Source organism: Camelus dromedarius, chromosome 1 (assembly GCF_036321535.1).
Source record: "Camelus dromedarius isolate mCamDro1 chromosome 1, mCamDro1.pat, whole genome shotgun sequence".
NCBI lineage: Eukaryota > Metazoa > Chordata > Mammalia > Artiodactyla > Camelidae > Camelus > Camelus dromedarius.
The window spans coordinates 72,118,050-72,141,899 of NC_087436.1; the positions used below are offsets into that span (position 1 = coordinate 72,118,050).

General features: G+C 39.2%; 1 protein-coding gene across 3 annotated transcripts in view; it reads right to left on the reverse strand.

Moving 5' to 3' along the window:
• Positions 1 to 23,380, reverse strand: part of RASSF6 (Ras association domain family member 6) — a 48,226-nt gene extending 24,846 nt beyond the window's left edge. For 2 of the 3 annotated variants that reach the window (XM_031470532.2, XM_010982806.3), the window contains exons 1-2: positions 23,107 to 23,380; positions 10,551 to 10,648 (exon numbers count right to left, since the gene is read on the reverse strand). In XM_031470532.2, the coding sequence (XP_031326392.1) occupies positions 10,551 to 10,615 (65 nt within the window). In that variant the 5' untranslated portion in view covers positions 10,616 to 10,648; positions 23,107 to 23,380. The remainder of the gene's footprint in view (positions 1 to 10,550; positions 10,649 to 23,106) is intronic. The other variant, XM_010982813.3, reaches the window with a different exon arrangement.
• Positions 23,381 to 23,850: the final 470 nt, after the last annotated feature.

Sequence of the window (23,850 nt, forward strand, 5' to 3'; positions counted from 1 at the left end):
TTCAGGCTCCAAGCCAGGCAGCCCCTGAGCTACACCAGAAACAGCATACTGCTGGTGTTGCCATGTTTAAGAGCAGGGACCTAAAACACTTGCAAGAGTCTCTTCAAAAGATGAAAAATTGAGGCAGAATAAAAATACTAGCTTGCTCTCTTATGCATTTATTTCCTTCCCCATCAATTTTGTTCATAATGTTAAATTTTAGACGTGAGCTTAACAATTATAATGTCAGATTCAAAAAACTGCATTTAAAACTTAATTCATAGGTACTTTTATTAAAAAAAACATATTAACATGTAAAGAAAGCAAATTGATCATTTTCTGGGAAGTAAGGTGGTAATTTTAAAATTTTCTGTGTTGTAGCTCTGTATACTTTCCAAACTCTATGTAATAAGTACATAAAACATTTACAATGTTGTCACGATTTTACTTCCGTAAAGATGTAATATAAACTCCCATATGTTTTTAGAAATGTGACCCAAGAAATGAAGACAACAGAAAAGAGGAAGTAAAACCTCATTAAGGTATTTGCCAAGACAAATCATCATTCCATATTGCTGACGTCTGCAAGCATTAGCAGAATTCTCTTAACCCACTTTATCCTTCATTACTGTCAACTTGAATCCTGGAATTAAAATTGCAAACTCCTGCAACCCCTCTTCCATATATGGCCACAGCTCTGAGTCTTTCTGCCTTTGGCCTCATCTCCCGAATCAAATGATGAGGAAAGAAGACTGCTTTTCAACCTTTGCTTAGAGACTCTCCTCAGCTAGCAAAGGAGGTTATTCATTTCCATTGCAAATGAAGGGATTGGGTTGCGCAGTTTGAATACTGAGAAGCTGGGAATAGGAGGGCTATTTCGATTGAAGTAAAAATGCAAAACCTAAATGATCAAGGAGACCCGAATTTGTCTAACTCTCCTGACTTCCTTTGAAGGGCTGCCCTTTTTTTTTTTTTTTTTTTTGAAAAGGAAGGGTTTTTAACATCTCTAGCAGCTCTGCTCAAGTTCATTAATTATTGTTGTGGCTGGGATGGTGGTGCCTGTGATCTGTTTACCTTGTTCTTCCAGGCAGTTCTGTCCTAAGACCCTAATTCTCTCATCAGTGCTGGCAACTGATGATAAAAAGGACCTGGGAGTTTCCTGAAATCTATTAGTAATCTAATCATAAAGGTAATATAACCAGACTTGCCTCCCCTCTGCCACATAACCACCCCGCTGGCTGCTTTTGGCCATTCTGTGACTTTCATAATTCCCCGGCATTCATCTTTTCAAGTCACCCCTGTGAACAATGGGCCTGGAGTCATTAGTGGATAGATTTGTCAGCCTTTCTCAGGTCCTCAACTCCTAGAACACAGATAAGAGCACAAGGATTAAAAATTAAGGAATAATTTCACAGTATTAAAAAGAAACTTGAGGTGACCAATGACTGGTTGCTTGATTCAAAAACATTCAAAATGTTTTCTTGATTATGAAAACTTCATCATTTGAGAAAGGGGCTTTAGCTACTCAGAACAACTGTCACTAGAGGTTGACAAGACATGAAGAGGGGATCACAGGGAGAGGCATCCTTTATTAAAACCTAGTGCTTCTGAAGAAGACTGGGATGTGCTTAGGTTTGGTATCTGACTTATAAGAGACTCATTCTATAAGGGTAACTGTCAGTACTTGATACTTTAACACACTAGCATGTTTTCCAACAACCCCGGAAAAATGGAAGACACTTACTACTCCCTTTCTCTCTATGGTTTAGCTTCCCTTTCCCTCCATGGAAGATTTTTATGAAAAAAAATTTTTTTAAAATTCACAGCCTATTATTCTAGTTAGAGCTGCCTCCACATCAGACTTTGGTTTCTGTTATCATATGCAGCTGACTTCTTAGGGGCGGCCCAAGCAGTTTGTGGACGGAGAGGAAAGAATGAAGCAAGTCCATGCTCTCTAGTCTCCTCATCTGGTGTAAAACACAGAGAAGGATGATCTCTGGCTCACAGCCCTAACAATTCTCGAACATCAGATTTTTATATTTCTGTTCTAATCCAAAGCAGGGACTTGACCCCCACTTTGATGAAATAGTCTTTTTTTGTTGTAGTGGATTGTAGATAACAAAGGAACATTTAGAGCCCAAGAAAATACTGTTTGAAAACTACAGAAAAAATTATGTGTTCCCATATGTGTGGACAACATGAAATGTGGTGGTCCATGTGCTATATTATAGGTGGTCTAAAACTGGAATTGCCTGAAGGGCTTGTTGAAACAGATCGTGAACGGCACCTCCAAAGTTTCTTACTGAGTTATGTCTAGGGGGGTCCTGAGAATTTGCATTTCTAACATGTTGCCAGGTGATTCTGATGCTGCTAGTCCAGAGACCACACTTTGAGATCCATTCTCTTAGATCTGAGGGTGCTGAGAATCCTGGTGATCGTATCCTTTCAGGGGAAGGGAAGTCTCTCTCTGGCAGACTGCAGGTTGAAATAGGTGGTCATTCCAACTGAAACTAAAATGGTTACACTTAACTGGCCTACCAAAGCTTCTGCCTCCTCCATCCATCCCCTCTGTCACTGAAGTAAGAGGCCTGAGAACACTGTCCTTGCAGACATTCCTTGTGAGGAATTCCTTCTGGAGGTTCTCAGGGGGATACATTCCCTTGCTTTCTCCAGGCTCCACAGTCTGCCCAGATTCCTTGCCTTCAGGTCCCCTTTTCCATCTTCAAAGCCAGCAATGGCCAGGGAGTCATTCTTACTCCCTCACTCTGATATGGACTCTGTCCACATAGCTCTCCTCCTCTCCCACATTTAAGGACCATGGTGATCATGTCAGGCTCATCTGGCTAGCCTCCATATTTTGAAGTCAGCTGATTAGTACCCTTAATTCCATCTGTAACCTTAATTCCCTTTTGTCACGTAATGTAAAATATTCAAAGGTTCAGGGGATTAGGAAGTGACATTTTTGGGTGGCCAATATTCTGCCTATCATGGAATTTAAGGATGAACCCTTCTATCCACATATTGTCTGAATGCCTGGGAGATATCTGTTAGAAATCAGAATCTATATTTTGACCAAAATCCTCGGGAAACTGGGATATAGGTTAAGGAGCGAGAAGCCCTGATGCAGATAATCGCCTTACTCCTAGGTATAAAACAGTACTAAGGGTAACACATCAAGGCAAGATACTAAAGTCATGACTTAGTTTTTTGAGGTTGGATACTCCCATGACCATCATCAACAAAAAGTTTATTGAGGGATTACCATGTAACAGATAATGTAATAGATGCTAGAGATACTGCAAGACTTAAAACCGCTGAGGCCCCTGCAGTAATGGGACTTAGTTTCTGGAGGAAGAAGATTGGAAAAAAAAAAAAACCAAAACAACCACCCACAAACCAAAAGAGCAAATAAAGAAACATGCTGACTTTACATAGCGAAAAATGCTAAGAGAACAACAAAACATCATCCTGTGATGCAGCCCATTAGAGAGGGCATTTTAGAGCAGGTGATCAGGAGGCCTGAAATATTAAACTGAAACCTGGATAATTGGAAAGAGCCAGCCTTGTGAAGAGTCAAGGAGCGTGTCCCAAGCAAGAGATGCTAGTGCCACGTCCTGTGTGCAGGACTAAACTTGGCATGTTTGAAGGAAAGAAAGAAGGGAAGAGTGGCCCAGGATGAGGTTCTAAAGTCCCCCAGGCCAGATCATGCTGGACTTTAGAGAATCCTTAGGGTAAGGTAAGAAGCCTGCAGCAGGAAGCTTTGGAGGGTTCAAGCAGAATACTGTGCTCCACTATAGAGAGACATTCTGGTGGCTGGGCGAGAATGGATTGTAGGGGCAGGGAATGAAGCAGGGGGTCTAATTAGGACGCTGTTGCTGTTGTTCAGACAAGAGATAGTGGTGGCTTGAACCAGGTGGTGAGAAGTTGTTGGTTGTTGGAAGTGGAGCTGATTGGACTTGGCTGTGGGGCTGGGTATAGAGATGAAGGAACGGAACAACTAGGTTGGTATCTAGCTTATACTGGGATCTTGCTTCTCATTGTTTCATGACTTAAACTTTCATGTCAGGTTTTTCTAGTAGATACCTTATACAGTTTTTTTTTAAGCCAGTTAAAAAGTAAACACAGGTGTGCCACACAACACCCGTCATTACTGGAGTAGATACAGGCTGGCTGTAAAATAACACCCTTTGTGTATGAACAGCTGGGGAATTTTGTGCTTATTGAGGATAACTACCTTGATTTCACAGTCCGATGCCCCTTGTTCCCTTGGGATGGGGAAACACTCTGTCTATTCTGTTCATGAAGCCTTTCGCTTATTTTATTGATATGGCTTTCAGCATCTTGGACCACTGGGATTGTTTCTAGATTTTCTGAAACACAACAGGTGGTCAGTGGTCCTCAGGGCCATCTGCTTGAGTGTGAACTAGAGACAGGAGCTTTCCTGACACCCCGGCTCTTACAGGGCTCTTCTGTGATGCCACCATGACTTTGACTACTGATTCTCCTTCCATTTGGGGAAAAAACACATTAAGCAACCTCCCTGTTTCTATTTTGGGCATTTTCCCTCTACTCTCTACACTCTATCCAGAATATATAGAACATAAGTAATCGTATCATCTACTTTGCTTAACATCCTTAAATGTATCTCCACCACTCTTGGGATAAAAATCCCAAACCCCCATCACAGCAGGTAAAGCTCTGGTTGGCCTCTCTTCATCTTTAGCCTCTTTTCAAGAGATGCTTTTCCCAGGCACACTAGGAACTTTCACTCACTGGAACTCCGTGCCCCCTCTGGCTGTGAGGATGTCCAGCAGACCCCATATATCAGGAGTACTCTCTCGCTGACTCCCTTAAACCAGTTAGCTACCTGATGCTCAGATCTGTGGACCCCCTGGCTTAGGCTAGATCCTTATTCTCTCATAGGAGTGGGTTCCTTTCCTGCTGAACACTTATCTCAGTTGGTCGTCGGGCCTTTAGCCCTGTGGTTCTCACTGTGATTCCCAGAGCAGTAGCATCTGCACCACCTGGGAACCTGAAGTTACATGTACAAATGCTGGCTCCAGCCTGGACCTCCTGGATCAGAAATTCTGGGAATGGGGCCCAGCAGTCTTTATTTTAACAAGCCCTCCAGTGATTCTGATGACGGCTCAAGTTGAAGACTTCCAGCTTCAGACCACAACTTCCATGAGAATAAGGTTCTTGTCTGTTTTTGTTCAAAGCTGCTCACCCTAGCTTCTAGCATAGCATCTGGACCCTGACGTGCTCTCAGTAATTATTTGTTTAGGGAATAAAATATTGAAAGTTGAATCCTGACCTACTTTTAGAGGAGGAGAGATCTTCTACCAGTGTAGCTAACACGACCAGAAATTCAAGTAAACTCGGTGTCATCTATTTCTAGTCTTTGAATCTTGACTTCATCGGACTTTCTATTGAAACATTTTCAGTGTGTCTTGGGCACATGGATGTTCTTGTTTTTTTAATGGATGAAAGTGATCAACTAGGTAAATGTGGAGTAGATGAATTTTATTGAGAATAACTGTCATCCTGATACACTCAATGACTGTTGACAATATATGCTCATTGAAAATATTGGATATAAAGCTTAAGGACCTTTTTCACCTTTCTGGAGGTGACAGTATTGACCTTTTGGTGAAACTGTGACATCCAATTTCTCATAATGAAATTTTATTTTTGCAAGACATCAAATATGAATAATGGGAATTTTTTCATAATTTTTAAAAAAACAAACCCCACATGGAAAAAAATTCCTCAGTTTTAAAGGAGATGGTCCTATATGTGTTTCAAACTTTTTACCCCAGCTTTAAAAAGAAAAATCCTGACTCCTATAAAAATATGTTAGGAGGGCTCCCTTCTCCTTTATCAAAGAAGGAAGTCCAGCAGCCTTGAGGAGAGCAGTGCCCTCTATTCATACAGCTACCTGCAAGGCACGCTGGAGCTTGCAGTGTTTGCTCCAGTTCCTTTGATCAAGAGAAGACCCTGGCTGTGGAACATGGGCAAATGTTACCCTCAGGCTCTACTGGCTAGGTAGGAGGCAGCCTCTGGAACACTAGCTCTTTGTGCTGAATATGTGCTCAGAGGAGCAGATGGCTGGTTCCTTTGTTTCAGCAAAGGGTGCCAGCCAACATGCTTGCAAAATGAAACTGTTTGGAATGATGCACTTTCTGCTAAAATTTATTACATCATGCTAATTAAAGTGAGTTAGTAAGGACAGGAATGCACACTTGCCTTGTGGCTGCAGTTGGAAGAGTTGCAGCCTGCGAGGGTTTATATTAGGTTCCTAAGTGGGAGAAAAATTCTAACAGATTCTGAGAGTGGAATCTGATTTGCATTCTAAAACAGATTTAACCTTCTTTTTGGTATTTACTCACCCCTAAAGTGCCCTTATTTCAATGTAGGACCTGAAATGAAAATGCTACTTTGAAAGCAACCATATGGGACCATTTTTTTCCCCAAATAGTCACCTCACTTAGAATATTTACCATGTGAAGCAACAGAGCAGCGATAACCCCAGGCAACAAAACAGCAACTGGAAACTTAGCCATTTGAGCATGAAGCTAACTTATGCTAATACTCTTTAGTCAGGGAAGTTGCTAAACTCAAGAGAATTCTTATCCAGTAGTAAGACGTAAATATTACGTTGCTTACTGTGTTATTCAATCAAGATCTCTTATTTCATGACCATATGTAGTTCTCAAGAAATTTGTTGAAAGCAAAATTTCCATTAAGGAGATTCTATTTTCCTATTTTCATATATTTCTGTGCATGAAAATAAACATCCCTTAATAAGTTGGTGATTTCTGTCTTGTTTGCCAGAATAATGCCTCCTGCAGAGTAGGAGCTGAATTATTAGGTGAGTAAGTAAATGAATGAAGGTGTTTGCCAGATTTATGACAAGCTGGGTATCACAGGTGGTTAGTGGTGCCATTAAAATTTCTGATGACTATTTTGTAAAGATTTCCCCCTGCTCCAGAAGTTTTGTTTATTTTAAGTGGTCAGACGTTCTCAAACTTTATTCCTTTCCTTCTCTGAGCAGTGGTTCCTAGACTTCCGGATGCATCAGAATCACCTGAGTAGTTCTGGGGCGGAGCACAGTGTCTGCATTGTCAGCAGGCATCTGATGGGGAGGTAGGCAGTCCATGGCCCACATTTTGGAAATGCTGTCTTCAAGTCTAGTGTTTGTATAAATGCTGCATGATTTTATTTGGAGTCTGGAGTGCCAATAATACATGGACACTAGGGCCTGAGAGGGCCTCAGAGCTATAGAAGATAAACAAGTTCTCAATTCAGTCAACTCAAAATATGACACAAAATAAGGGTCGCTAGAAATGCAGACACTTCTTTGAAAATATCCTCCTCCCAAATTTGTGGCTTCATTGTGACGTGTTTCATTATAAGCCACTCATAAAATGGGAATGCATACAGGTTTTCAGATTTTGTTAGTTTTCTCTCTCCTTTTATACTTCTAATCATTAGAATGTATTTATCAAGAATATCTTCAGAGGTAAAAAAATTACAGAGTTCTGATTTTTAAAGGTATTTTGTAGGAAAGTGATTGATAAATTCTGACTGAGGGCTATGGCCGTCAAAACTAACTATTCATGTACCACTTTCATGAGTTTGGCCAACTCCAAGTACCATCTCTTATCACTTAATATTTTTCTAGTTGACTCTTCTTTTAAGTAAGTTTTTATTTGTCCTGTGCAATAATGTTTGTGAAATCAAAGATTGTATGTGCTAGTTATATTTTTCTAATACATTCTTTAAGTGTTCAAATAAAAAAATAATTATCTGTGTCCAACCTAAAATCATCTCATGTACCAAGGTCATCCTGATACCCCACCTTAGGAAATAGGACACAAAAGATGCTCAGGTCTTACCTTCAAAGGGCTTACCTTCTACCTTGGGAAACCAAGCAATTTTATGAGATAATAAAACAAGCTGTTGGTGGAGGGAAAGCGCATCAAAGTGTTTTAGAAACCCAATTAGTAGCAATAACACGAGATTTACTTGGATGCTTTTATCCAGTAATTCCACTACTGTGAACTAGCCCTTGTGCTATTCAAAAAGCTTGAAGCCATCTTGAAGGTCAAAATTAAAGGAATGTTTATGACATTTCTGTATCATTGAATGCTACAGTATCATTAAGATCATCTTTAGGAAGCTTTTTTTTTTTAACAGTATGGGGAAATATTTGCAGCACAGTGAAAAACAATGTACAGTATAATCTCAATTATATAAAATAGAATCCTTAGAAGATGAGGAATATGATAAAACTCAACAGTGCATTTTTTTTCTGAGTAGTGAGATTATGGATAGTTTTTATTCTTTTAATCTACATGTTTCCAGATTTTCTCAGCTCTTATAATTAATCTAAACATATAAAATATAATAATTTATAAAATAATCATAATTTTTATATTTAGGAAATAAATATTTTAAAAGAACAATTTCACTAGTAGTTAACAAGCTAATTAAAATCTTATTGCCATTCAGGGAGGATTTCATGGGAAAAGTGAGGAACTGAGACTGGGAAACTATAAAATATTGCAAAAGAAACAAAAGTTGACTTGGTAACTACCAGTGTGTGGAATAGGTTTTTGTTTCAGGGAAAAGCCTTGATTTTCATACTGTGACTACATGAGATGAATAAAAGGAAGGACTGGTTATCCAGGATGAGAAGTTACCATCGGCTGATCAGGGCTAAAGATGAAATAGACATAAATCAATTTAGAACAGAACCAGGAGCTTCATGAAGGTGGAAGAAAGCTGTTCTAGAGAAACTGAGGATTCTAGGAACAGAAAGAACCTGGAGAATAAAGAGAAACACGCGTATAAATAGCAGAGATTGGGAAGAACAGAACTACCCCTCAAAGCAGACAAGAGTTAGGTAGGGCACTGGGGCTTTTCTAGGACATTTGTCTTGAGGCTTTGCTGGGGAAGAGAAGTCCCAGTTCATGGAGATGCAAGCGAGCACAGACAGGGGACTGTGGATTGCTATTTGGATTACGTGGTGCCTGTTTAGAGTGTATTTTAATCTGATCTAAAGGTTTGAGTGAGAAAAGACCCTGCTTCCTCAGGAATCTAAGAGGTGAAGAGCAGCTGCACTGCTGAAGTAGCCCAAGGGAGAATGGCCGAGAGGTGGGCCCCAGGAGTAGTTAGCAATGCACTGGAAGAGGGAGATGGGAATCATGACTTCATGTGCTGAACGGAGTCAAGCAGAGTTTAATAACAGGAAAATACGTACATGGGTTTGTACAATCTTTTCTTATGCTGTGTACTGTTCCTTCTCGAAACTTCCCTCCCAGTGTGATAAATCTCTTTTCTAGGTTGACTAAACTTTCCTGGTTGCACAGAAGACATTTAGGCAAAAGAAACGCTGGTGCAGACCCGGAGCTACTGTTTTTGGAGACACCTCTGTTGCTTCCGTAATTTTCTCTGGGAGGAGGCAAATGTGGCAGGGGGACATTCTTGGGGGTGGTCCTGGGCTCTTATCCTGATCTGCCCCTTCTGTCATCCTCTTGCCTTTCATCCACAGCCTCTCCCATCTTCTCCATCATCTAGCTTGAACCTCAGTCACCTCCTGCTTCTCCTGCAGATCACTTACATCCTTTTCTCATCTTTTTTTCTTTCCAAACTCTCATCTCTCAGGTCCTCTCAACAATGTCCATCCTGTTACCATGTCCATCTCTTACCACTCTCTACAGTCTTTCTGTCTCCCTTTTGTTTTTTGTGGATATTACCTCTTCTGACCTTCATTATCAGTCATCTGTACTTAACATTTTAAAAATTAATTTCTCAGTCTTCCAGTTTCCCATCTCTCCAACTTCCTTCTTGTTCCTGCATCTCCATCAACACTTATTACCTTGACATCCCAAAGTGGTGTCTCATATAAATACCTGCTACGTCACTGCTCCTCCTCTCTGTTCAGAGTCCACATTCCTTCTTTGCATCCAACATACTTCTGCCTTGCCTTCTTGTCTCCTGGTTTTCCATCTTCATTTCACTCTTTTCTAACCTGGGACCTTGAATCTTTTCTATTCACACTAATTCCCTTGGTGATCTTATTCAATCTCTAATGTTACGCGTCTAGGACTGACCCCCTAATCTTCTCCCCTAAACCTGCTCCTCTGTAGTCTTTTTAATATCAGAGAGTGTTAATCCACTTGTCTAGACCAAAATCTTTGATTATTCTCTTTCTCTCATATTCCACATCTAATCATTGAGGAAGTCCTATTGTCCCTTCCTTCAAAATATACTCAGAATCTGACCCCTTTTTCCCTACTTCCATCACTGCCACCTGGTCCAAACCACCAGCACCTCTACTCTGGCCTATCAGCTCCTTGATAGTTTCTCTGCTTCTACTTTTGTCCCCTTTTCAGTCTGTTCTTCAAGCAGCAGCCAGACCAATCCAGTCACTCATGTACTTAATATTCTTCGATGGTTTCTCATCTTGTAAGTGGGAAAGATGACTGTATCCTTCTTTTAGGAGGCTGGGGTATACTCCACAAATGATGGAATAGTAGAGTAACATAACACAGGTGTATAGTTACCTGGTAATGAACGTCCTCTCGTTGATGAAGATCCAGGAGGGGGACTGGTGAGCCATCATGGTCATCTCTTCCCCCTTTCTGAGATCATGGGAGGACACCTTAAAACATTAGAATAATATTAATGGTATGTTCCTGTGATGCATTCATAAATTAGTTTCTGACAAAGTGAAATTGTTTCTTGTGTCCCTAGTGTGTGAAAGTATTTTGGGGGGAGTTTTTAAGTAGAGTTTAACGTATGGACATAAAGGTTTGGTTGGGGAGGGAAAGAAAGAGATTTTTTTTTTTTTTTTTTTTTTTTACCACGTGCCTGCTTTGGGTCCTATGCTTAGAATGTGAGCTGTTTTATGGATGTGATCTTATTTACTCCTCAGACCATCCCAGCAAGGCAGGGGTGTCATTATCTCCATTTCAGACACTTACTAAGTAGTGGAACAAATGATTTGAATTAAGGTCTGAATGTCTTTAAGGTTTCCTCTTTTTTCTTTTTACCAACATTGTTTTTGCAGTTTGGAAAAGGTTTACAGATTAATTCTTTTGTGATTTTCTATAAATTGGTCTGTTCTAAGATTCTTTTCAAAGATTTTTTTCCTATGTTTAAGGCAATTAATACTCAGAATAAGTGAAATGTTCTCAAAAGTCTTCAACTATAAGAAAACAAACTTAGAGTTTAAAGTTTTAACTGTAACTCACTTTGAGTGGGTTTCTAGGAGGCATCCTCCGAACCTGCTCTTCATGGTTATTCACATAAGTCACAAAATAATTTGTTTCGGGAACACTGTGTTGTTTTCTCTGTCCTCTTCCAGCCCCTCCTCCACCCCTATAAGCTTTACAATATTAAGGTGTTTTACTTTATTCTTATTACTCAATATGTGCTTTTGAAAAAAATCAATTTTACTCTCTTTTGATATTAGTTTCCCATTTTAAATTGAAAATGATATTCTTTATATAATTTAGGGAAAATAGTAGTAAAGGAAAAAGAACATACAAATGTTCCTCTGTCATGTCAAAATTTAATTTTCAAAGTCTAAAGAAAGATGACAAAGAGGGTATATGAAGAAATACTAGAAGAGCCAGAAATACAGAGATTGACATATGTTTTTCCCCTTGGTGATCAGTTTGAGAGACTGACACCTGTGTAACAGAGCGACAGGAAGAAAGGCAGACCAAGCAGAACAAGAGCTCTGAGAGAGAACAACACAAACCACGTGCTAATGATTCTCAAATTTGTAAGTGGGTCAAAGTTGTGCTGATAATCACGCTAAAGTTGATGATAAAATGCTCCTGGTGATAAAATGTACCCAGTATGTCTCACTTTGGCATAATTCCCTATATAAGGAATCCTATTTCCAAGTTTTTAGTATTTGATTTGGAATATGTGCTAAGATTTCCTTTTTCATTTTTCAGTTTATCCACAGTTCTGCTACAACCAGGAGTTAGTGATTTAAAAGTGATTCTTCTGCTCCATCCCTGCAAATGCACAGATGGGCTTAGGGTGTTTGAAGCTGCTGGTTCTTGGTACAGAGCTTATATTTTACTGAGAATACAAAAAGGGGAAAAGAGAGGCCCCATGAGGAATTCTGCCTGGCTGAAATAATGTTTTTGTAATTTCTTTCATCAATGGTTTATAGTTTTCTGTGTGTAATTCTTTCACCTCCTTGGTTTGATTTATTCCTAGGTATTTTATTACTTTGGGTGCTCTTGGATTTGAAGAATCAATATTGTGAAGATGGTCACACTGCCCAAGGCAATCTACAGATCTAATGCAGTCCCTATCAAATTACCCAGGACATATTTCACAGAACTAGAACAAATCATAATAAAATTTATATGGAACCATCAAAGACCGAGAATTGCCAAAGCATTACTGAAAAGAAAGAAAGAAGCTGGAGGAATAACTCTCCCAGACTTCAGACAAAACTATAGAGCTATAGTCATCAAGACAGCATGGTATTGGTACAAATACAGACATATAGACCAGTGGAACAGAATAGAGAGCCCAGAAATGAACCCACAAACTTTTGGTTAACTAATCTTTGACAAAGGAGGCAAGAATATACAATGGAATAAAGACAGTCTCTTCAGCAGATGGTGTTGGGAAAACCAGACAGCAGCTTGTAAAGCAATGAAGCTAGAACACTACCTTACACCATACACAAAAATAAACTCAAAATGGATCAAAGACTTAAACATAAGACGATACAATAAACCTCCTTGAAGAAAATATAGGCAAAACATTATCTGACTGTTCTCCTAGAACAGTCTACTCAAGCAATAGAAATAAAAGCAAGAATAAACAAATGGGATCTAATTAAACTTATAAGCTTCTGCACAGCAAAGGAAACCATAAGTAAAACAAAAACACAACCTACGGAATCAGAGAAAATTTTTGCAAATGGAACCGACAAAGGCTTGATCTCCAGAATATTTAAGCAGCTAATACGACTTAAGAAACAACCATACAACCCAATCCAAAAATGGGCAGAAGACCTAAACAAGCAATTCTCCAAGGAAGACATACAAATGATCAATAGGCACATGAAAAAATGCTCAGTATCACTAATTATCAGAGAAATGCAAATCAAAACTACAATGAGGTATCACCTCACAGCAGTCAGAATAGCCATCATTCAAAAGTCCACAAATGACAAATGCTGGAGAGGCTGTGGAGAAAGGGGAATCCTTCTTCATCGCTGGTGGGAATGCAGTTTGGCGCAGCCACTGTGGGAAACAGTATGGAGATTCCTCAAAAGACTAGGAATAGACTTACCATATGACCCAGGAATCCCTCTCCTGGGCATATATCCAGAAGGAACCCTACTTCAGGATGACACCTGCACCCCAATGTTCATAGCAGCACTATTTACAATAGCCAAGACATGGAGACAGCCTAAATGTCCAACCATGGATGACTGGATAAAGAAGAGGTGGTATATTTATACAATGGAACACTACTCAGCCATAAAAACCGACAACATAACACCATTTGCAGCAACGTGGATGCTCCTGGAGAATGTCATTCTAAATGAAGTAAGCCAGAAAGAGAAAGAAAAATACCATATGAGATCGCTCATATGTGGAATCTAAAAAAAAAAAAAAAAACCAAAACAAACAAACAAAGCATAAATACAAAACAGAAACAGACTCACAGACATAGAATACAAACTTGTGGTTGCCAAGGGGGGGGGGCAGGGTGGGAAGGGATAGATGGGATTTCAAAATTGTAGAATAGATAAACAAGATTATACTGTATAGCACAGGGAAATATACACAAGATCTTATGGTAGCTCACAGAAAAAATATGACAATGAATATATATATGTTCATGTATAACTGAAAAATTGTACTCTACACTGGAATTTGACACAACATTGTAAAGTGATTATAAATCAATAAATAATGTTTAAAAATAATGTTTCTAAAGTCTTCCTGGTTTTATATTTTATAGTAAAATTTCTAGAATTTTTGGACAAAAATTAGCTGTCTTGCTGTCATATTTTAAAATAAAATTTCCAGACTTGTGAAAAAAATTCATTCAGTTTGAAACTTCTGTTTATAAAACAGCTCAATGTTATCTTCTTTAAAAGGATATTGAATTCCCAAAGGTTTCTACAATCCTCAAAGAGGTATTTTGCAATCATTGACATTTTTTTGGCAACATGAGAATACAAGATAGCTAAGTTAGAGAAGAAATCCTAGGGCAATGTTTGGAGGTGTGCAGAAAATAGGAAAAGGTACTATGTAAACAGAAAAACTACAGAAACTGTGGCTCAAAGAAAGGAAGGATCAGCCAATTTGGTAAGTCTGTTTCTGGAGTATTTCTAGAAAGAATTCTTTTCTGTATGATTTTGTGCAAGGGAGCACAGTCCTTCTATTCCAGCCGAATTCCAACTGGCTGAACCCTGCCCCATTCCACAAACAGTTTTAAGTTGCCAGGCAGCCAAAATCAAGCTCTGACTCGCAGGGTTGATTAAGTGTGACATAACATCCTTCAAGTCTCCTTCAGGCTCTGAAAACTGTGGTCTGACATGAATAATATCCTCTTTTATGTCTTCATATAAATGGCATTAGGGTGTGACCAGAGATTTTATATGATGTTTTCCAGTCATTCCATTTTGTAGAAACCAAGTATTTTGTTACCATTGCTTCAGGCCCGTAGAATCATATAGGGAATGTAGCCAGAGTAGAGAGGTAGGCTAGAGAGGAAATTTCCATTTTTTATTTTAAAAAAGAAGCGGAAGGAATTTCTTCCTTTTCCTACTGAATCAGGTCATTTTGGTTGGGGTAAAGTGTGTGGAAGATGTTTCATGTTGTCTTTCTGAATACCAGTCCCCCCCCCCCAAAAAAAAGAAAAGAAAAGAAAAACGAAAGAAAGAAAAAGAAGGAAAACAAAAACTATTTTCACAAAATCAGTGATGCATATTTTTCCTTATAGCACATTGTTAGCTTGAAATCATGTAATCTATTGGAAGGCTATGAGCACTCTAAGCTGAATGCTTGACTAGTTCCCCTAATGCTTTTACTGTTTTGTTCATCACATCATCTTGTTCACAAACCTTCCTGGGATTTTGTTCTTAGCAAATACAGCCCATGTCCCTTAACCTGACATTTCAGGCTTTCTGCAGCTCCACCCAAACCTACCTTTCTAAACTCAGAATTGAAGGTTTCTTTAACACCAGGCCTTCTAGTCTATTGGAATTGCGTATCATCAAGTCTCTTCTCACCATTTCCCTTGTACCAAAGGGCCCTCGTCCCTGAAGGCCCTAATCTCTGCTTCCTTCCAGTCCCTGCTCCAGTGGGACCCCATCAGTTCCCATAGCCTACTTCCTACACTGCTGTGAGGCCGCTTTCTGCTGCCCACTGGTCTTGTCATCACTGATTTACACCTTAACTCATTTTCTACTCATAACCTCTTGCTCCAACAGTGGTGCTCCTTTAGTTAAGAATGTCATTCTCTTTGACAGCACATCATTGGAAGGAGGTTTTGTGGAGGACTCATGCCGGAAGAGACAGAAGCTTAGCCAAGCAGGTAAATGAACTCTGTAGGTCAGAAGCTCCGTGGGCATTTTAGGCTGCCTTGGGACAGAGAGAGATGCAGCATGCTCCATGAGCCCAACCAGTCCCAGCTACTCACTCACAAGATTTGGGCTGGGCTGTATGGTTATATAGCCTTTGTTCTTACTTCTAAAGCCCAAATTTTGCCCATAGATTTTTGTCATTAAAATCATCCACAGAAAGAGTTTGCAGAAACCTTTCCTTAGTGAGATTTCCTGACAGTGGTCACCTCACTGCCCAAACACTACCTTCTCCCTCCTGGGTCCAGATTATTTACCATCTATTCTTTTAATTTCCTCCCCGCTGTACCCCTTCGTCCACATTCTAATGACTGGTATCTTGCCAAATGGTTCATTTTTCTCTCCGCATTTTCTCTGCCTCTTAGCAGCATTTGACACAGCATTTGACAAAGTTGATTGTTCCCTCCTTTGAAACACTTCTTTTTTTTTTTTGGATACTTTTGAAACAAAAGAGAAAGCACAACAACCTTGCTTTATTTCCTTGCTGTCTCATAGGTCTCAACTTTTTAGTTCCTTTGCTGACTCCTCCTTTATATGATCATGAAATGCTGACTTGTTCTAATAGTCTGCCCTTAGCCATCCTCTCTTTTCTATCTACATTTTCTTGTAGGTAATCTAACCCATCTCCAGCCCAGCCTCTCCACTGAGCTCCAGACTCAGGCCACTACCTATTTAGTCTCTACATGGATAACTATCAGGCATCTCAATATCAACACGGCCAAAACAGTACCACTGACTTTTTTCCATGCTCCAGAATTCCCTCCTTTACAATTCTTTCTCATCTACCCAACTGGGCACCAAAACTAAAACTTACATTTTTCCTTTTTTATCATAACCAGATTCCAATCCAAAAGTAAGTTCTATTGATGGCACCTCCAATATGTAACTCAAGAGCTTTAATTTTCAATGCTGCCACTCTGAGCCAACACACTGCCACCTTTCTCCTGGATTATTCAATCATCCTCCTGACCAGTTTCCCTGCATCTGCCTCATGACCCATATTCCATTCTCTATGCAGCATCCAGGGTGATCATTTTAAAGACTGAATCAGATTTTGTCATTCTGTGCTTAAAACCTTGCAAAGATTTTCAAGAGTGAACTAGAATAAAGTATAACCTCCTGGCGATGACCCACAAGATCCTGTCAATCTGTTCGATATTCATTCCCTTCATTATTTCCTTCATTGGTTACATTTCGTCTACATGGCCTTCTTTCTGGTTTTCAATCACTCCCTAAGCTCATTCCTGCCTCCGGGTTTTGTACTTGCTCCTCCCCCTACTTGGAGCACCTTACCTCAGACTTTCACATGGCTGCCTGTCCCCATCGTTCGGGTCTCAGTCCCTGTGTCTCCTCTCTCGAAGGCCCTCCCTAAGCAAGTCTCCATTAGTCACAACCACATTATTTTCCTCTAGGTCCATTATCAGTATCTGAAGGGATCTTATTTACTTACATTGTCTGTCTTCCCCAACTACAATGTGAATGTCTTAAGATACGGACTTTTTGTTTGTTTCCCCGGGTACACCCAGTTCTTAGGATTTTGCCTGATACACGGAAAGCATTTAATTAATAATTGTTGAGTGACTGACTAACTGTAAAGTTGCAGATGTGGCCCAAAGGATTAGTTACTATTAATAAAACTTTTCTTGATAGTTGACGTGATATTTTAGCTGGCACTAGAAGTCAGGGATATTTTGAACTGAAGAAGCACAAAGTGTAAATTGACAGTGATGGACAGAAGAATCATTGCAGTGGCTTCTTAACTGGCTTCTTCTCTATTTGTATTCATAAAAAAATTAGCTAAGGTATCATTAAAGATAGCAAACATTACTATGTAATTATATTGTCAAACTCATGACCTATGCTGAAGCAAGTCATAGCCAGCTTCAGAAGACGTGATTAAAGAATTTCAAAATCCTTACATTATTCCCTGAACTTGGAAAGAAAGACAGTTGAATGGAATTTATGAAAGAAAATAAAAATAGAATAAAATTTTTGTTCACAGGCAGTATATGTTAATTAAATAAGAAATAATAATTGACAGTGTCTCAATTCAAAAATTGGCTAAACAAAATATTAGAACAATTGAAATACCTGAAAACATGATCTGGTAAAAGTCTCACTCTTGATTGCTGAAGTGAGAAATAGATCTATGAATTCCAATAGTTTTCTCTTTCTATTCCCATTAACCCTGATCCATTGCAAATTAAAATCTGGTAGGGCCCTTGTGAATAACACCTGAATTATAAAGTCTTGGTTGATTTAAGGGTCTGAGGTGGTTTTCTCAAAATGTTTAAGAGAGGAATAATCAGAGGTCATGATTAGCAGAGATGGAGAAGATTCTTGAAAAAAAGAAAAATTATAGGTCTAGAAGCCTAGGGGTCTTACTTTGGACATTCAGAATTATTTTGGTAGAACATGACAAACATGACTTGAGGAGGAAGGTAGTTGTTACAAATCTATGTACTTTACTGGGAGGGTGAATCACACAGGGCTCTCCCTTCCTGGGGACAGAGATTATTGACTTAGATTGTGCATAAAACAAGATCATTTATTAATGTTTGGCTATTTATTTTGTAATTTTGTCCAGACAGTAGAGCTCAAGAGATAGGAAATTAGATAGGCCAGTAATTAAATCATGGAAAAATAAACGATCCTGGAGGTACTAGGTAGGTCTAGGCTCCAACAGACTTTGGAGGCTCACCAGAGAAGGGAAAAGGCCAAGGAAGTAGAATTGGTCTGAGCAGGCAGCAGGGATCAGGAACCAGAGAAAGCAGAATAAGTCAGCACCAGTATTTGGGCAACGCTGAGAACAGAGAGGATCTGAGAGCATCCATGGCTCACACCCCGCCCCCTGCTCTGTATCCTGCCTAGACATGGACTTGTCTGGACTGTCCAGTTGTCAGAATGAGGCCAGAGGATGGGAGGTGAATCCAAGCCCAATTAACTCAAAAAAGCCAGTTATTTAAAGTACCTTCCTCAAGCATGGATTAATTAAATCATTACTTGTTTAAAAGTGGAAAACTTGGTCCACTGTTTTGTACAGTCAAAAAAGATTTCATGAGTTCCTTCTCTGCGTTTGCTGTGTTAAGCCAGGAAGGGTAGCCTCTATCTGTATCTGCAGCCCCTTATTCCTGAGGCCAATGGGTACAGGAAGTGGCAAAGTGGTCATAATTTTATAACAAACTTAAAAAATACAGGCGCTAACTTCCCTAGTCTCCAGCCAAAGAGAATTTCCTCTGCCTTTGAGCTTTCACAGCAAAATATCTGCCCCTTTCTAATTACCTGCAGCTTTCTTTCCCTAATTATGTTTTATTTTACTTACTTTTACTTAATTTCCTTTAGAACAGGATGATTGCTTGTTTTATTTGTATATCTCCTAAAATGGATACATGTATGCAGGTATATAGATAAAACTTACATAAAATAATGACTATCTGTATATTCAATATAGGGAGAGATGTACAAAAATGTTAAAGGTAAAACTGAGAGCTATGAAATTATAAGTGATAATCATTTCCTTTTGATTTCATATGTACTTTCTAAATCATATACAGGGAACATATCTTACATAACACACACCATAAAAGTTACTAAAAAAAAAAGAGCAGAGAGTATTATATTAGATTAGCAAGTATGTATTTCAATTATGAAGTAAGATTATATTAAAGGCTGTACACATGGAGGTTTTAAAAAACTTATTATTTTGACCAGAAGAAGCAATAGAAAGTTATGTATTTAGCTCTAAAACAAAGCTGCTTTCTGTAAGCTCTGGCCCAGAACCTTGGAGTAGAGAACAGTTATATACAATTATATCATTTCAAGGAAATGAGACAAAACATCTATAATTCTAACCATTATCCCATTCCTAGAAAACAGGAAAAGAATCAAGAAGAATATGGTTTCTGGGAAGCACTTGGCTCCATATTTTTTCTAAAGAATGTGCCTCATTTGCAGAGATGGTTAAAGTTGAGAGTTGGAGTACAAAAATGATCACTTTATTAAGTGATGTTGATTGCAGTTAGGAAATGTTTGTTTTGAGATACAAATACAAATGTATTACAGTGCTTGTATTTAAGACAGGACTAAACAGGATGCGGATGTGGATCAAACAACCAGACTTCTGTGTCAGTCCCACTGGGATCTAATTTGCAATGTCAAACCTTTAATGTTCTATTCATATTTACATGGCGTTAGTGCCATGTGCTTTATTCTCCCCAGAGTGCCCTCAGGGAGGTGAGAAATGCAGAAGCAGTAGGAAAGCAAGTTAGTTTTAAGTCACTTCAGGACCCGAGGCATCTTGGCCACCACTCAGTCTGGGAGGGAGCTGCTTGGTCTGCCAACGGCATCTTCTGGAAGTGCTGCTGTGGGACAGCTCGAGGATTCTCTGCTCCCCTGGGTTTCCAAGACAAAATTCTAAGGTTGATTTCACAGGGACCATGGCTCATTTTTCCTGTTCATCTGTTGGCTGCGAAAGAATCAGCCCCTCCTCCTGTTGAGTTCCATCTACTAGACTCTGGGATGATGATGGAAAAGTTGCCCTTCAGCTATCTCAGCTACAAGACAACCCCATCATCTCTTAACAGAGAGACATCTTCATGTTCAACTACTGACGGCAGTGGCATTGGTTCTTTTGGTACCTGAGATGATGTTATGAAATGATGAAATCACTACATTTGATAGCTTTAAAAGACTGATTTTGACAACAGAACCTAAGCCTCTCTAACACTAGACTTTAGTGCAAAGAGAATATTCAAAAGAAGTTTTCTCAGAGGTTGTACTTTCCATTGAACTTTATTTGACTATTTTTAAAAATCTAAACTTTTATATGAAGCCCATGTTATCTCTAACAATGCTAAATTCCCTGTCTGCACTGTAACCAAAAGTCTGTCCAAGTATATTGACTCTTATCACTAGATTTCTATTTCAGTGAAAAGTATAGGATGCTTCTTATTTTAGGAAGTTAAAACAAGTATCATGTTTGAAACCTTGAATTGCATGTTAAAAAGACATATGACGTTTATGTTATACTATTTCAAATATAATTGAAGAAGCTAATTTTTTCTTAATCATTGCTGATTATTTCTCTCTCTCTCAGTTGACCCAAACATTTAATAGTGTATCACAAAATGTTGTAAGCATTAGAAATGGTAGAAAAACATTTGTATTCTAAAATGGACTTTAGGAAGACTAATACCTGGTTATGTGAGATTAACAAATAGGTTAATCTCAAATTAATCTCAAATATGGTTAATAGATTTATCTCAGTTGGGGCTACTGTTTGTTGTTTAAACATATACCTATTGAGAAATATAAAATCAAAAAACTTGGTTTAAGTTCTAAAAATATTTATTCAGCATAAAGGTATATTTCCTCTTTGAAAAGTGTTTAGTGAACTGGTTCTATAATTTATTCTAAATGGGCTGGGTTATTTTATAAGTTTCTAGCTAAACTACACTAAACACAATCAAACCCCAGAGGACAGTAACATAGTAAAGTTCAGTTTGGTTGGCTGTAGAATCCTACCTACAATTCTCCAGTCAATATCCAATTATAAAGATGGGAGAATGGGGAATTGGATGAAGGTAATCAAAAGGTAAGACTTCTAGTTATAAGATAAGCAAGTACTAGGGATGCAATGTACAAAATGATAAATGTAAGTAACACTGCTGTATGTTACATATGAAAGTTGTTAAGACAGCAAATTCTAAGAGTTCGCCTGACAAGGAAAATTTTTTCTATTTCTTTAATTTTGTATCTATATGAGATGATGGATGTTCGCTAAAGATATTGTGATAATAATTTCATAATGCATGTAAGTCAAATTATTATGCTAGACAGCTTAAACTTATACAGTGTCCTATGTCAATTATATCTTGATGAAACTGGAAGAAAAAAACCAGTTCCTTCCAGCTCTAAAAAATATCCAAATAACAAAGTCCATAAATTGGGGAATTTTGACTCTGTAATTTGAAAACAGAAACAATGATAATATTAAACTAGGATCAACTGCAAACCATTTAAGGTTTTATCTAAAATAAAAAGATAAAATATCATCGATGGAAATACTTTGCTAGTCACACTTACTAAGTTTATCCCTTTCTCCAAGTTATCCACATTAATTAAACTATCAGCAACACTAACAAAAGTGTCCTTTAAATGAACTTTCATAAAGTAAGTTCACTTCCCTGTAATTTAAGAGATAAAGACCAATGAAACACAGGTATCATTCTTTTATGTTTCTTGTTCATAAACACAAATAAAAGTCTATATGACTTTAATACAAACAGTAAAATATGTGTTATAGTATAAGGACATAGACTAAACAATCTAATTTTATCAAAGTTATTCAAGGGCAATCTCTCTTATAAAACCCAAAATTGATGGGTTTCTCTGCAATTATAAAATTAGTTTCTTTTCAGAAAGAACAGATTCACATAAATGTGACTTTTCCAAAGTAAAAATGAATGAGTAAAAAATAAGTTTGAATTTATGCCACCACATACTATGTTTGAAAAGTGGCCAGAAGCCAGATAATTTCATTGCTACTCAGAGGTAATGTTTTGTCCATTTGCCATTTGCTCACGTGTCCTGGACCCACTATCTGGAAACCAATCCATCTCCAGTTCCCCTATACAGTCTGGTCTGGTCTCACCAGCTCAGCTCACTGTCCCTGACACAGACCCTTTGGCGAGCTGCAAATTTCTTAATGCTGATTTGAGGCACTATTTGTAGAAGTGTTTAATTCTCATCAAAACCCTATTGGCCAATCCTGCTATGATACTTATTTTATAGATGACAAACTGAGGTTTGGCTAGATTAAGTAACTTGCTGAGGGACAAACAAGGAAGTGGCAAAGGCAGGATTTGAACCTGTGGTTCTCCTGCTTCAGAATTTATATCCTTAACTCATGGACTCCCATTTAATTATGACTATTTTTTCATTGTTTGGTGCAGTCTTATCAGAAATCCTTTCCAAATTTTGTGTGGATGTAGGGGTGGGGTGCAGGGAAGTCTCTGTTGATTTGTGGAAAATAATAAAAGTGTAGCTGAACCCTCAATTAAAAAGACCTTTCAAGTCTGCTGATTGAATACAACACTCTAACCATAAGGATACTCAAAAAGGTGGGGACGTCATTCAGGAGTCTAGTGTCTTGAGGTTACTCTGTAAGCACAATTCCAGGTAGAGACTTTACTGAGCTCTAGCTACCCCTGTTAGAAAAGGGAGGAGGGGCTGGCGGCCACACTTACCTCCAGGCCCTTCTTTCTTTCCCCTCCCCTCTCCCCACATGCTTACCTTGATCCGGAAAAGGTATAAGAAAGATCAAAAGGAAAAGTGTGTCCGGGTTTCGGTCTGCTCTGATACATGCACGCCTTCAAGTCTGGCTGCCTGTGGCTTCTGCTTTCTAATAATCTGCCCTTAACTTGACCTCGGGGAGTAGATTAGAGGGGTTCTTTTCCCTACCCCATTTTTCACCTGTTACTCACACTGCGAACAGGAGGGGAATTTTAACCGTAGTTACTGCGCTGAACCTGCTCCGGAGAGTTTGTTCCCCTTGCTCAGTCGCCAACTCTGAGCAGCGTCGGAGAGTCGGTGCTCGCTCACCTGTCCGGGAGGTGGAGGTGGAGGTGCCGGTGGAGGTGGGAGCCAAACGCGGGAGGAGGGGAGGCACACGGAGCCGGAGCGGCTCGGCTCTGCGCCTGGCAATGCCCCTCCGACGGATGATCATCGAGCCCAAGAAGCTGTTAATTATTACTCCTTTTCGCCACAGCAGGGAAGTGTTAGAAACCTGAGCCACTCCCTGAGCCTCAGTGCATGTTGGGAGTGTTTACTTTCTTTCCTAGGAGCAGCTGATAGGAACACTCCTTTGCTCTCTGTCACACGTCTTGAGGACAAGTGAACTGACATTCTGGTTAACGCTTTACCCACTGAATTGGACGGATTCTAATCGCTCCTCTCCGGTCTCTCCCGACTTGGGAGAATAGCCTGTAAGAAATGACACCAACCAGGACTGAGTGCCATTATTCACATCTTTCTTATTAACATTTTGTCTTTTAATTAGAAATTTCTTAATTGTTTCCCTCTTGTTCTTTTGCCACCTCCTTTCCCTACTGGTACCTTTCCCCCCACAGCAGTGGTCCCCACACCTTGGAGCGCCCCTGAGCCACCTGCGCGTGGTGTTAAACTCACATACCCACGGGCCCGGCCGCCTATGAGACTCCGATTTAGTA